The following is a 15,842-nucleotide window of genomic DNA, read 5'->3' on the forward strand; positions in this document are numbered from 1 at the left end:
CCTTTGACATGAAGGAACAAGGAATATTGTAGATCAACATATAAAAGTGATCATCAAAAATAAAATTGCACAGTGTAATTCCCATCCAGAGTAATCAAAGCTCAATAACCTGTCTATTCGATATTGATCCCTGTTTTCAGATTTACCAGAATCATTTTAACATCCTGACCCTATTCTCCATACCCCCAAAGAGTTCAGACCAAAAAAAATACATTTTGAGATGTTCCCTCGGGACTAGTGAGAGAATATTATAAAGTGCTATATTGGAGTGGGGTGGGTGGGAGTCAGTATCTAGGCAAGTTGGGTTGTAAAATGCATATAGCATCTCTAATTGCACCTGTTCCAGGTCTATTTATACTTACCCACTAGCGCAATAAATAGGTGCAGCCCTGTGCTAAATTTAAATAATGGGGTTAATAAAGATTAAATTTTATAAAAACAATGATCTTGCAATGCAGTTACAATTTCAGATCCACATTCACAATACAACCGACTCTATTTAAGTCATTCCATTGTTTAACTGTAGCAAATCACAGACTCTGTGTTAATTAGTATCTCCAATAGTAACCAGCTCCTTGCTTTGGTGCACAGAATAGCTGACAAGTTGTCATTAGTTATTCACCTCCTTCAGCAACAAGGGCCATGTCTTAAAGTCAGAGGTTTCTTTCCTCCTGCTGTTTCAGTCATTATTTTAAGACAGTAGACTTTCTCAACAACAGATTAATTATTCTGGTAGAAAGTCAGCTGGAGGTAACAGAGTTTGCAGACAGCAGTAGGAGAGATCCAAACACATTTTGCAGGTTTGGAATCGAAAAGAAAGAAAACAACAAACAATTGCGTTTCTATAGCGCCTCTCATGGCACAACGATGTCCCAAAGCAAGTTACAGCTGATGAAGAACTTCTGAAGTTTAGTCACTGTAAGAAAGCAAAATCCCACAAACAGTAATGTAACGACGACCAGACAACTTGCATGTGAGGTTTATTGAGAGATAACTATTGGCCAGGGCAAGAACTTAAAATAAAAACAGGAAGCGTTGGAAAAAAAAACCTCAGCAGATCAGGCAGCATCTGTGGAGAGGGAAACAGAGTTAACGCTTCGGGTCAATGACCTTCAGTGGAATGTGAACCAGACTGGAACATTAACTCCGTTTCTCTCTCGACAGATGCAACCTGGCCTGCTACTTGTTTCCAGCATCCGCAGTATGTGACTTTGCTGCGATAAGAGTTGACCGATTCTCAACCTCCGTAGGAGTGGAGAGTTAAAACAGAAGAGCAGCTCTCACTAGAGTATAAATCCTATTTTACAGCATTTGATGTTTTCAATGTGCTACTGTGGAGAAGTGACAAAGGGCCGGGCGGCACAGTGGTTAGCACTGCTGCCTCACAGCGCCAGGGACCTGGGTTCGATTCCCGGCTTGGGCCACTGTCTGTGTGGAGTTTGCATGTTCTCCCCGTGTCTGTGTGGGTTTCCTCCGGGTGCTCCGGTTTCCTCCCACAATCTGAAAGACGTGCTGGTTAGGGTGCATTGACCCAAACAGGCACCGGAGTGTGGCGACTAGGGGAATTTCACAGTAACTTCATTGCAGTGTTAATGTAAGCCTTACTTGTGACTAATAAATAAAAAACTTTACAGTGCATCTAACCACATTGTACAAATGTGTCTTTAGACCCAAACCATGTGATACATAAAAGTGCACAATTCTAACCCATTTACTCTTACAAAGCAGTAATTTTACAGATACAAAAAGGGGACTGGAAAAATTGACATTTTATGCTTCCTTCATTTTAGGGATACGTTTTGCTTCTGAAAGGTATTTAGATTCTGAAACAATGACCGATGTCCACTGCTCAGGATATATGAAAAACAAGTGTACAAAGACAGGGGTAGGATACGTAAAGAATGTTATTAATCATTTACACACCTTGCAAATGGGAAAGTATATATTCAAATCCTTCTGTTGCTTTTAGCTGATTTCTTCTAAATCTGGCAAGTCCAAATTCCTATAACACAAAAATTCTGCTTTATTAAAGCTTCAATTTACTGATGAGTCATTAAGTTCACTTTTAAATGTGCCAACCTGTTGAAAGATGTTTATACAGAGGGGGATATCCATGAAGACAGAATGGATTTTAAAAATTATTTCATAGGATGCGGCCAGTATTTATACCCCCTCCCCACTTGCCCTTGAGACGGTGGTGGTGAGCCGCCTTTTTGAACAGTTGCAGTCCCATGTGGTGTAGGCACACCCACAGTACTATTGGGGGAGGGGAAGGGGGTTCCAGGATTTTGACTCTGCGACTGAAGGAAGAGTAATATAATATTTCCAAGTCATGATGATGTGTGTGGCTTGGAGGGGAACTTTCTTAAGTCTCTACTATAGAGACCTTTAGGAAGCTGCTCAGAAGGTCTTGTGACGTAATGGATAGTGTCCCTGCCTCTGCGCCAGAAGACTGGGGTTCAAGTCCCACTCCAGGATGACCAAGGAAGGTGTATTTATAACGTGGCCAAATAGGTTGATTATCAACTTATAAATCCTTCTAATGTACACCAATGGCAGGTGGCAAGAGCGGAAGAGATCTCTGGTCAGCCATGTGATGGAAAGAAATTGGCACTTCCACCATCACAACCCACAGATCTGCGCGACAACATGCATACAGAGATCGAAACAGTCACAGCACTGACACCTTGGGGGCTGGTTGGAATCAGATTGGTGCCAATAGCACAGGGATCAATTCCTGTACCGGCTGGGCTGGATTTGGGATCTGCCTCCTTGCCCTACCTATGATGGAGATCACAGTGCTATGGGTCAGACCTGCTTGTGGGCAGGGAACTGAGGAGGGGGAGAAAGCTGCTTACTTTACACACCAAATTAGTTACAAAGGGCAACACTGGAAAAACTGATGAGGTATCACTATCCAGCTAGCTTCTCATCATGCCAATTTAAACCAACAATGAATGATCCCAGAGGCACTTTGTATAATACTTTTGTTTTGTTTAAAGAAAAAGACATGCTCTCAACTTTTCATCTTGCACTCGTCAGGACAGTTTTAGAATACCAAATTTCGAAGGGTGCAACAATTCACAATGCATGAGAATAGGGGGCTGAATGGTTGGCAAGTCGACTTTGGTTGGTCAAAGTGTTGCCATGAAGAATGTACCAGGAAATTATTGTCCCCTACACTTCTAATTGAAAAATAGGTAATTCCTGAACACGCTCGTTTTGCCTGCAGAGGCCAGGTCCCTACATGTGAACATATGTAACTTCTCACAAGTCTAAATGCAAAAGTCTACATTGCAAAAGCAACTGATGATCTTAGCTTGGTTGTTTGTGTGATTCTTGGCACACTTGGGATTGTTCAGCAGATGCTGTCTCATCGCAGAACCACATTTAACATTTCTAAAATTCGTTGACATTATGTAGGAATTGCTAGCAAAGCCAATGATTATTAACCGTTTCTAATAGCCTTGAGAATCATAGAATGTTTAAAGACTAAAGGGAGGCCATTCAGCCCTGTTGTGTCTATGCCAGCTCTTGGCAAGAGCAAATTAGCTAGTCCCATTCTCCCACCCTTTCCTTGCAGTCCTGGAAAAATGTCTCTTTTCAGGTGCTTATCCCCTTGTTTTTTGAAAGCTACAACTGAATTTGCCTGTGGAGGCAGAATCACTCAGGCAGTGTAATTCAGAATCTGACCACTCACTGTATAAAAAGATTATCCTCATGTTGCCATTGAACAAGAACAAAGGAAATAGGAGCAGGAGTAGACCACATGGTCCACTGAGCCTACTCTACCATTCAATACAATCATGGTTGATGTTGGGTTTCAACTCCATTTTCCTGCCCTCTCCCCATATCCCTTAATTCCCTAGGAGACCAAAAATTGATCCCAGCCTGAAATGTATTCAACGATGGGAGCATCCACAACAATCTCCCAGCGTCCACCCTATCAAACACTGTCAGAATTTTTGAAGGTTTCAATGAGATTGCCTCTCATTCTTCTTAACTCCAGAGAATACAAACCCAATTTATTCAGCCTCTCATCATTGGGAAACCCCCTCATCCCAGGGACCAATCTAGTGAACCTTGGCTCTACTGCTTCCATTGTAAGTCTATCCGTTCTTAAATGCGGAGACCAAAACCGTACACACTATTCTAGATGTGGTCTCACCAAAACCCTGTACAACCGTAGCAAGACTTCTTTATACTTGTACTCCAATCCCCTTACAGTAAAGACCAAATTGGTTATTTTACCAATTACCTTACACAGTCCCTGTGTTGTGGGAACACCCAGTGTTCTCAAACTCTCGATCCTTCCACCAATGGAAGCCGTTTCTCTTTACCTATTCCATCTAGAACCGTCTTGCTATTTTCACATGCTGCGACTCCAGTCTATCCAACTGAAGAGCAGAAAAAGCTACAAGATCGCACACGCACTTAAACACTGCCAGGCCATTACCTGAATTGCTCGTGAAAAACCAAATACGTTTGAAGTGACCCAGGCCTCACGTTGGACCTGTGTCCACATCACATTTTCTGGATTTGGACGATATACACATTTTTCATCCACCTGCTGAAATTAATGAAAAGTGCAGTTTTAAAAGCATGAATTTGTTGGAACATTTATTTTGTGATGACCAAATAGGATGAAACAAACACATTTACCACAAGTTTTAACGCAGATCCTTTCAAGAACAAATTTTCTCAATCTTATTTTTCACACTAGACATCATGTCTAATAGATACTGTAGTGTTGATAGACAGAATGTTAAGATATGAGTGGGACAGCTAACCTACACTGTATCAGTCAGTGATGTCGCACTTGTGGCACAGTGGTTAGCACTGCTGCCTCACAGCACAAGGGACCTGGGTTCGATTCCCGGCTTGGGTCACTGTCTGTGTGGAGTCTGCATGGTCTCCCTGTGTCTGTGTGGGTTTCCTCCGGGTGCTCCGGTTTCCTCCCACAGCCTGAAAGACGTGCTGGTTAGGTGCATTGGCCGTGCTAAATTCTCCCTCAGTGTACCCGAACAGACGCTGGAGTGTGGCGACTAGGGGATTATATTTTAAATAAACTTTAAACTGGTGTGCTCATGTAGGATTCATCCACGAGTCAAAAGCCCAAAAACCAGTCCTTCCCAAACCTCTCACCCTGGAGGCTGGGAAAAATTAAGCTCCTTTAGTTTGGGTATGCCTGCAGTGAAATATCTCCCCACGTAGCCCTTAATATGGGAAATTCTTTACACAACTGCTTGCTGTGTCTTCCCAGATCTTACCATTCATTCTGGTTTAATCGCAAAGGTTCATTCCGTTTATAAAAAAACACACAAATTTTTTAAAAAAGCTTATTTATTAGTGTCACAAGTAGGCTTACATTAACACTGCAATGAAGTTACTGTGAAAATCTCCTAGTCCCCACACTCTGGCACCTGTTCGGAAACACCGAGGGAGAATTTAGCATGGCCAATGCACCTAACCAGCACGTCTTTCAGGCTCTAGGAGGAAACCGGAGCACCTGGAGGAAGCCCATGCAGACACGGGGAGAACGTGCAGACTCTGCAGATAGTGACCCAAGCCGGGAATCGAACCCGGGTCCCTGGCGCTGTGAGGCAGCAGTGCTAACCACTGTGCCACTTAGAAAACAGAAATTGTGATCTCAACCAGTGAGCGATTAGTGCATGAAAGAGAAGCAGCACTTACCATGAGCCGGGTGTGGTTAATATTCCATGTTAAAGTGGTGAATGTTCGGTTTTGAAGATCGACCACTGAATCTTCGATAACAAAGACAGACTGTGCCAGGTTAGCAGGGAAAACCAACCCTCCCCAGCGAGGCAGGCGGTTAGTCTTTGTAAACAGTCTTCTGGAAAGCAGCTTATTGTCAGAGGTTACCTCACGGTAAATGACATCTTCGGTTAATACATGTTTGCTGGAATGGAGAAAGGAGTACCTTTTGGAATTGTAGTCAGATTTGACATTACAATGCTGTGTGCGTGTTTGCAGTTGAACGGAATAGAACACATTTATGAATAGTGTTTTTTCTAACTTTTTAAAAACGGAGTTTAGATTGATGTTAGGAATGTAATTAATCACAATACATCACTCAGTCATTATACAAAAATGACATGGTTTGGTCATGTTACAAATAATACATTGTTCAATCACAATGCAAATAGCAAAAAGGCAAGAGAGCACATAGATTTGTTTGATATCATCACGGTCCTTCAAATGTGTATCAGGGGCCTGATTTGTCGCTGCCATCTCACTGGAAATTACAAAGGCACACCAATATATGCAGAATGGAACAGCAACTAAATGGGCCAAGGGCTGGTAGATGGGATTAGGTTGGAGTTCAGGTGTTTCTAATGAGTCGGTGCAGACTCAATGAGCTAAAAGGCCTCTTCTGTACTATATGATTCCATGATTAGGAGAGGTGACGGCCTAGTGGTATTATCGCTAGACTATTAATCCAGAAACTCAGCTAATGTTCTGGGGACCCGGGTTCGAATCCCGCCACGGCACATGGTGGGATTTGAATTCAATAAAAAATATCTGGAATTAAGATTCTATTGATGACCACAAAACCATTGAAGGTTGTCGGAAAAACCCATCTGGCACACTAACGTCCTTTAGAGGAGGGAATCTGCTGTCCTTACCTGATCTGGCTTACATGTGACTCCAGAGCCACAGCAATGTGGTTGACTCTCAACTGCCCTTGGACAATTCGGGATGTGCAATAAATGCTGGCCAGCCAGCGACGCCCATGTCCTACAAATGAATTTTTAAAAATTCTAACTGGGGTTTGGAATCTTAGAGTAGAACAGTACTTTTGGCTCACCAAATCTGCTCTGGCACTCCTGAAGAGCAATCCAGTTAGTCCCACTCTCCTGCTTTTTCCAGGTATTTGTGAAAGATTTTCCCTCTTTCAAATATTTATCCAATTCCATTTTGAGGGTGACTGATTGGGCTACCCTATCTGTGAACATGGTAAAAGGGTAGGTTGTTGGGTCTTTAAAAATAGCGGTGATACAGAACACGAGCGAGTGGTTCCTCAGAACAGATTGGTCATAGTACAGCTGGCTACTCAATGGGCAGGATTTTCCAGCTCTTCCCACTGGTGGAATCTTCCAGTCCCGCTGAATCTGATCCCCGTTGCAGGTTCCCTGGTGGCGGTATGAGTGAGTCATGCAAAATACCGCAGGCTTCAGCGGAACTGGAAGATCATGCCAGTGGCCAGTGACAAGCCGCCTCTGCCTTGGGAGGGGCTGTAAAATTCCAGTCAATGTCTTCACTGAAGGAGCAGAAAGGAACTACTTGGACTGGGGAGGGGTGGTGGAGGGAAGGAGGCCAGGATGAGAAAATAGTCAGAAAAACGTAAGACCACTCAGGTGAGCTCCAAAGTTCAGGAACACTTTGCATAAGCTTTTTCCGAAATAAGAGTTCAGGTTAACCGGTTTCATTAATGAGTGTGGATGTGTGAGGGGGAAGAGACAGTTAACATGTACTGTTTGTTGATAACTCAATTTGAAATGTTTGAGGTCAGCAATGCTGATAGAAATCCCCCTTCTCCCCAAAGGGTGCAGATTATTTAGTGCCCCATAGAAATGGCCATCACAAAAGTGCAAGTCAGAGGCCTACCTGAAAGGGTTTGGATATCGTTGCCAAAATGCAGAGGCAACTTGGTCCCACGTGCTCTTGAGAGTAGATAAGTCAAAGAAGTGCTTTACCATGATTCCTGCCTGCGGTTGTTCAGGCTGCACGTACAAACTGGAATTATAGAATCACCTGTAGAACAAAAGAGGAAGTCAGAGACCCAACCAGCAACCTGGCTCTTTCCCCCACACTGGATAGAAAGGGAAAGTTCAATTAAAACATAGCGACAGGATTCAGCCCCTTGAGCCACTCAATTAGATCATAGTTGATAAATGTCTCATCACAATTTAGAAATACAGAAAATAGAAGAAATAGGCCATTCGGCCCTTCAAGCCTGCTCTGCCTTCACGATTTGGCTGATCCTTTATCTCAATGCCTACCAGTGCTTCCCCACAAGCCTTGACACCTTCAGAATCTAGTAATCTATTTCCTTCTTAAATATATTGACTGCCTTCACAGCCTTCTGTGGTAGAGAATTCAATAGGTTTACCACCCTCTGAATAAGTTTCTCCTCATCTCAGTCCTAAATGGCCCACCCCGTATCCGGAGATTGTAATCACTTGTTCTAGATTCCTCCCCCCACCCCACACCCCCCCCCTGCCAGTGGAAACAACATCCCTCCACCCAGTCTGTCCAGCCCAGTCAGAATTTTATGTTTCAATTAGATCCCTCTCATTCTTCTAAGCTCCAGTGAATACAGGCCCAGTCGACCCTGTCTCTCCTCTTACAATAATCCTGCCACTCCAGGAATCAGTCTGGTGAACCTTCGCTGCACTCCCTCTATGGCAAGTACATCCTTTCCAAGATAAGGAGACCAAAACTGCACACATTACTGCAGGTGTGGTCTCAGCAAGACTCTGGACAGCTGCAGTAAGACATCCTTGCTCTCAAGTCGTCTTGCAGTGAAGACCAGCTTAATTGTCTTCTGTAGATGGTTCTGTAACCCCATCTATCAATCCCAATTTTTAAATTTTCAATTGATCTCCGAGGCTCAGCAACTTTTCAGAGAAAGAGTTCCAGGCTTCCATGGTGGAAGTGCTGTCAGGGAGGCCTAACTTAGGCCTCCTTGCTCTGGATTCTCATCAGAGGAAATAGCTCCTCTCTATCTGCCCTATCAAATCACTTAAAAATCATTTAATCATACTGAACAGCTCAATTGGAGAATTCCTTAATCTTCTACATTCCAGGGAATATAAATCTAATAATGCACACACTGTTAAATTCACCCCTTTGTAAGAAAGTTTAAAGTTTATTTATTAGTGTCACAAGTAGGCTTACATTAACACTGCAATGAAGTTCTGGGAAAATCCCCTAGTCGCCACACTCCGGCACCTGTTTGGGTACACCGAGGGAGAATTTAGCATGGCCAATTCACCTAACCAGCACGTCTTTCGGACTGTGGGAGGAAAGCGGAACACCCGGAGAAAACCCACACACACACAGGGAGAACGTAAAGACTCTGCACAGACAGTTACCCAAGCCGGGAATCGAACCTGGTCCCTGGCGCTGTGAGGTAGCAATGCTAACCAGTGTGTTACCTTGTCCCTTTCACCGGCCTCAGGTGCTGCGTGTCAGAAACCCCCATGCTCCTTGTCCCTGTGAACCACAAAAGCCATGGAACTTCAAAAGGCCTAAGATTTGAAGCTGGATTTCCATTCATTTGCATTTATTCATGGCCTCAGCCCTTCCTATCTGAAACCTCCAACACATCATACAAAGAATTCAGTGCCCTCTCTTACTGACCTCTTGTGCTTCCTCCATTTACTCACCTCACCAGCAGTGGTCAGGCCTTCAAACTTCCACAGCTTGAATCATAGAATCTCCACAGTGCCGAAGAGGCCATTTGGCCCATCAAGACTGTACCAATTCTCAGTCAGAGTATCTTATCCAGGCCTTCTCCCCTGCCCTTTCCCCATGACCCCACATTTCCCATGGCTAATCCATCTAATTTACACATCTTGGGACACTAATGGGGTAATTTAGCATGGCCAATCTGCCTAACCTGCACATTTTTGGACTGTGGGAGGAAACTGGAGCACCCTGAGGAAACCCACGCAGACACAGGGAAAATGTGCAAACTTCACACAGACAGTGACCCAAGGCCGGAATTGAACCCAGGTTCCTGTGAGACAGCAGTGCTAACCACTGTGCCACCATGAACCCTTGAATCACATCAAATCTCTGCCTCTTGACCTCTCCTCCTTTAAAAATGTCCTCAAAACCTCTCTCTTTGACCAAGCGCCAGTCCCAATATTTCTTTCTTTGGTAATGTCGATTTTTGTCTGGCAATGCTCTTGTGAAGCACCATGGGATATTTTGCTATGTTAAAAGGCAGAGAATTTCCAAATTCCCAGGGTCACAAAACAAGATGAATGAGCGAGTAAGAAACTGAGTGCAATCAGAATGGAAACGCCTGGGCTTTGAGCGCCAGGTTGCACGTGGGTTGAAGTTTGGGTGTTGTACTCCACACTGATGTACAGACAAAAGAGCAGCTGCTGAAACAGGTTTAGGAGATAACTTAAATCAGTGGATGAAAAGTTGGCTAAATGCACAAACTTGACTTGGATTTTCAGAAGGGACTGGATAAAATTCCACTAGTGAGGTTTCTAAGGCTCTTGGTAAGTTAAAGATAAAGTCGCCATAGTCCCAGATGACCATAGGTGGCTCTCCCCTTTGAGGGGACTGGTGGCGATTTAACCTGGGAGGGTCACCACACCTCAAGTGAGGGGCAAGGTTGAGAAGGCTGGGCCTTCATGACTAACCTCAGTTGGTACAGGGATTGAACCCATGCTGTTAGTGTCACTCTGCATCACAAACCAACCATCCAGCCAACTGAGCTAACTGATCCCCATGGCTCATGGAACGAATAACAATTAGGCCAGTTGTGTTGGAAAGATTAGCTCAGCAACAGAAGCGATAAATAATGGAAAAAGATTTGTCAGTGGGAATGGGAGAGAGAAAGCTTGGAGGCGATTCATCCTTAAATTAGCCTGATCCATCAACAATTTATCAGAGGGCCTTTTGCATATCGTCAAATTTGCTGATGACAGCAAATCCATTTGAAGGATACCCAGAATATTTCATTACCTTTGCTGATAACAGTATCACTGGACTGCCAACCTTCAGTGAATGATCTATAATTCCTCACAGATCAAAATACATGGCCAAGTGACAAATAGCTTGGAGATGAAACAGGGTTTCCAGATAGAATTTTGATATAGATGTATGTAAATGTAATGATAAGAAATAGCAAATATTTACTCAGTATAAGTGGAAACAGAAAAAGATATGTATGTAACAATTCATTGTTTAAAGTAACACATGCCTTTATTACTAAAGCTAATGAAGTAGATACAGGTGACTGAGTGGGGTTTGAAATTATTCTTCCATTCTCACATTTCTGCTATCTAGTGCCACGATTGCTTCTTCTTCCTCCTTAGGATGACGCCATTGGGTTCACAGCCACCTTCACCATCTCGGTGTTGTGCACCATCTGGGCGGAGTGCAGGGAGATGGAATTCCCTATGGAATCTGACAGATATCCCTTCCGGTGATTTATTTGGAAGGTGATTCACCCACGTTCCATTATCAGAATGCAATCCTCCCCACAAGATCTTCCATATCTTCCACCTGCCTTCAGGTGGTGAAGACAGAGATCCACCCTAACGTGCTGCTGGGGCATGGGTAGCAGCTCTGCCTGTGCAGGACAATGGGTAACATCGGATAGTGAGGATGGAAGAATACATGAGCATTTTGCCCACTTGCCATTTGAAATCAAAGAGAAACCGGGGCAGAGTCAACAATTGAGGAGATTGGTCACAACACTGGACTTGATGAACCAAATTGTCAATTTTGCCTCCAGATGAGAGAAACCCCAGAGCCAGCTGGCCTTAATCTTCACTCAGACAGAGGAACTGTCTAGACACCTCCTCTCTTATGCATTATTGCTGGGATTATGCACGGAGTGAGCAGCTGGGGATTTGGTGAGTGAGGGAGCTCAGTGAAGTGGGGAAGGAGATGCTCCTTTATCAGGTTCTTAGTTTGGTACAGAGGAACAAATTGATTTGTGATTAACTGATACGTTATCCACTTATCCTGCTTATAATAAAGTAGGCATCTGTTCACCATGCAAGCTTAATGCAGAAATAGGGCTATATCAAAGGCATCCTGCGGGCAAATGGCCACCCTGATCAGATCATTTCAAGCTGTACATCGCACAAACGCATGTATGGATTTCAGGCCGTCACATCCGGTCCTGAAAAGTGGCCAGTCTACCTCAGATTACCCTGGAAAAGCAAAGTATCCAAAAGATTTTAGCAACAGGTGAGGCTAGCTGTTTCATACTGTTTCACAGTAACACGAGTGGTATTTGCCACTAACAGGATGATGACGTCAAGCCAGAAAGATGTTCTGTTTATCAGACAAATGAGTAATGTGGTGTATGAATTTCAGTGCTAGTAAGATGCTAGATGTATAGGTCACACATTCCAAAGACTTGTGGTTCATATCAAACAGCATGTCCCTTCTGCTGTTCGCAACAGGCAAGGTACAGACTGTACCTAACCAGCCTGTGCTTGCAAAATTCAAAACACAATGTCCTACATGAGATGTGATTCCGCGATTGGACAATATTTGCTAAATAATCCTCAGTGTGCTAAGAATTACACTGCAAATCAATTTAAGATTATCAGTCAGACTCACAGTGTGGTGCATTTGTGTGTGCTGGCAGCTGGTTATATTAATATACAGGGCCCTGACAGACAGACAGAAAGCACATGTGCACACAAGGCGTCCATTTCAGCTAAACAAAATAGGTGACAGCCATTTGCTGGTTCATTCCTCAGGGCAATGCCTTGACCAATAATAGTCAAGCTGTCAGGTTTCAATTTCAAACAATGCTTGGCAGTTAACTGCCAGCCACCATCAACTGGTGCATCCCCCATGGCAACGCTTCTACCAATCAGAGTCCACTTGCCAGGTAATCAGCACTCTCTTCTCAGAGTATAAATTGTTGCTCCCGTTACATTTGGAATTCTTGTGAATTGTCCTGATGAGTGCAAGCTAAAAAGCTTCTCAAAAAGTGTCACTTTTTGTAGCAATGCTACAGACCAATTAGTTTGATGCCAGTAGGGAAAATGAACTACGTGATCACTAGACATTTAGAAAATAATTATTGATTGGGCAGAGTCAATATGGATATATGGAAGGAAAGTCATGGTTGACAAACCTGTTGGCGTTTTTTGAGGATGTTATTTGTAGCATTGACAAAGAATCATTGGATGTGGTGTATTTGAATTTTCAGAAGGCTTTTGATAAGGTCCCATACAGGAAATTAGTAAACAAAATTAGAGCCCATGGGATTGGAGATGATATACTAGTTTGGATTGAGAATTGGTTAACAGACCGAAAACAGAGAGTAGGAATAAACGGGTCATTCTCAAGATGGCAGGCTGTTAGTAGTGAGATACTGCAGGGATTAGTAGTCAGACCATAGCTGTTCACAACCTGTATAAATTATTTGTATGTGGGGACCAAAAGTGCTATTTCCAAATTTGCAGATGACACAGAACTATGTTAATTTAAGTTGTGAAGTGGATGCAAGGAAGATTCAAGGGGACTTGGACAGGCTAAGCGAATGGGTAAGAATGTAGCAGAAAGAATATAACGTGAATAAGTGTGAAGTTATACACTTTGGTAGAAAAAAAGACAGGCAGAGCTTTTCTTAAATAGTGAGAGATTTGGGAGTGTTAATGTCCAACGGGATCTAGGTGTCCTCGTTTTTAGTCACTCAAAACTAGCTTGCAGGTGCAGCAAGCAATTAGGACGGCAAATGGTATGTTGGTCTTCATTGCAAGGGGATAAAAGTACAGGAGTAAAGTTGTCTTGCCGCGATTGGATCACTGGGACCATTTCTAGGGACGGACCTGTACAAGTGAGATGGTCTACATATGAACCACAGCGGGACTAAGATCCTTGTGAGATGTTTTACAAGTGCTATGGGAGAAGTTTAAACTAATTTGGCAGGGGGAGGGGACACAGACTGTTAGCAGAATAAGGGTATGGAATCATACAGCAAACAAACAAGTCAGAAGTGCAGCTGTAGTTTCAAGGGAGTAAGGCCAGGCTGGATGGCCTCTACTTTAGCATCAGGTAAAACGGATGAGTTGAGGACAACGATTGACACGTGGAAATGTGATCTCGTAGCCATCACAGAGGTTGAAGGACACGATTTGCAAGTCAACATTTTGAGATATAGAATCTTCAGGTGAGACCGTGGAGGAGGTAAAAGAGGAAGAGGCATTGCATTATTAATTAAGCAGTCAGTTACTGCAGGAAGGAGAGATGATTATCTTGGAGGGGACACCAAATGAAACTTTGTGGGTAGAGCTTAGGAATAAAAAAAGGGCAGCCACATTGTTAGGTGTTTATTACAGACCCCCAGATAGTCAGAGGGATATTAAGGAGCAAATATGTGCTTGGTATGTGGAGGTTTGTAAAAACAATAATAGGGTGATTTCAACTTTCCCAACATTAAATGGGATTTACATAGTGTTAAAGGTTTGGATAGAGTAATTTCTTGAAATGTGCACAGGAGAACTTTTTAAATCAATATATGGAAGGTCCAACAAGGGAGGGAGCTGTGCTGGACCTGATTCTGGGGAATGAAGCCAGACAGGTGGTTGAGGTGGTGGTGAGGGAGCATTTTACTGATAGTGATCATAACAAGGTCCAATTTAAGCTCGTTATGGACAAGGAAATAGACAAGCTGTAAAAAAGAGTCTTGCATTGGGGGAGAGCGGATTTTAGTAAAATAAGACAGGATCTGGCCAAGGTAGACTGGGAACAGCTTAATGGGAAAATCTACAGAAGAGCAGTGGGGGGCATTCAAAAAGGAAATGGGAAGGGGCAAGCCCTCTAGGGTGATAGGTAGGAATAACAAGCCTAGAGAACCATGGATGACCAGAGACAGTCAGGATACAATGAGAAGGAAAAGAAAGGCTTTTAAAATACAAGGGGAGTAAATCAGTGGAGGCATTAGTGAGGTATAGAAAGTGCAGGGTGCAGCTTAAGAAAGCAATTAGGAATGCAAAGAGGGAATATGAGAAAGGTCTGGCTGGTAAAAGTAGGGAAAATCTCAAGATACTCTAAGTATATCAATGGGAAGAGGATAACCAGGGAAAGAGTAGCGCCCTTTCGGGACCAAGAGGGCAATCTGTGGGTGGAGCCAGAGGACATCAGTAGAGTGTTGAATGAATACTTCACATCCGTCTTCACCCAAGAGAATGAGGATGATGGTATGGAATTCAGGGAGAGACTGAGAGGTTTTTGAGCAAATTGACATAGGGAAGGACAAGGTATTGGCAGCCTTAAGAGTGGATAAATGTCCAAGTCCAGATGAATTGTGCCCAAGGCTGCTGTGGGAGGCAAGGAAGGAGATTGCAGGGTCTCTGACCCATATTTTCAATTCCTCTCTGGCCAAGGGAGGTGCCAGACAACTGGAGAACAGCTAATGTAGTTCCGCTATTTAAGAAGGGTTGCAGAGATAAACCAGGGAATGACAGACCAGTGAGTCTCACGTCAGTGGTAGGGAAACTATTAGAGAAACTTCTGAATGAGAGCATCTATCTCCACTTGGCAAGGCAAAGCGTGATCAGGGATAGTCAGCATGGCTTCATCAGAGGGAGATCATGCCCAGCAAATTTGATTGAATTTTTTGAGGAGGTGATCAGGTGTGTAGATGAGGGTCGTGCAGTCGATGTAGTTTATACGGATTTCAGGAAAGCCTTTGATAAGGTCCCACATGGGAGATTGTAAAGGAGGTAAATTACATGGGATACAGTGTAATTTGATAAAGTGGATTCAAAATTGGCTCAGTTGTCGGGAGACAGAGGGTGATGACAGAATGTTGCTTTAGTGACTGGAAGCCAATGTCCAGTGGCGTACCAGGATCTGTGTTGGGCCCTGTATTATTTGTTTTTTATATAAATGACATTGATGACTATGTGGCGGATAGGATTAGTAAGTTTGTGGATGGCACAAACATTGGACGGGTGGTTAACAGTGAGGCGGAGTGTCTTGGGCTACAATAAGATATAGATGGAATGGTCAAATAGTTAGATGGAATTTAACCCTGAAAAATGTGAGGTGATACACTTTAGAAGGAATAATTTGACAAAGAAAGTACTCAATGAATGGTA

General features: G+C 43.4%; 1 protein-coding gene across 1 annotated transcript in view; it reads right to left on the reverse strand.

The window, feature by feature from the left end:
• Positions 1 to 15,842, reverse strand: part of LOC144495178 (PRELI domain-containing protein 1, mitochondrial-like) — a 52,579-nt gene that overhangs the window by 12,328 nt on the left and 24,409 nt on the right. Inside the window, exons 2-5 of the mRNA XM_078215197.1 lie at positions 7,630 to 7,776; positions 5,695 to 5,920; positions 4,457 to 4,570; positions 1,924 to 2,002 (exon numbers count right to left, since the gene is read on the reverse strand). Of these exons, the coding sequence (XP_078071323.1) occupies positions 1,924 to 2,002; positions 4,457 to 4,570; positions 5,695 to 5,920; positions 7,630 to 7,721 (511 nt within the window). The 5' untranslated portion in view covers positions 7,722 to 7,776. The remainder of the gene's footprint in view (positions 1 to 1,923; positions 2,003 to 4,456; positions 4,571 to 5,694; positions 5,921 to 7,629; positions 7,777 to 15,842) is intronic.

This window comes from Mustelus asterias, chromosome 6, assembly GCF_964213995.1.
Source record: "Mustelus asterias chromosome 6, sMusAst1.hap1.1, whole genome shotgun sequence".
In the NCBI taxonomy this organism is placed as follows: domain Eukaryota; kingdom Metazoa; phylum Chordata; class Chondrichthyes; order Carcharhiniformes; family Triakidae; genus Mustelus; species Mustelus asterias.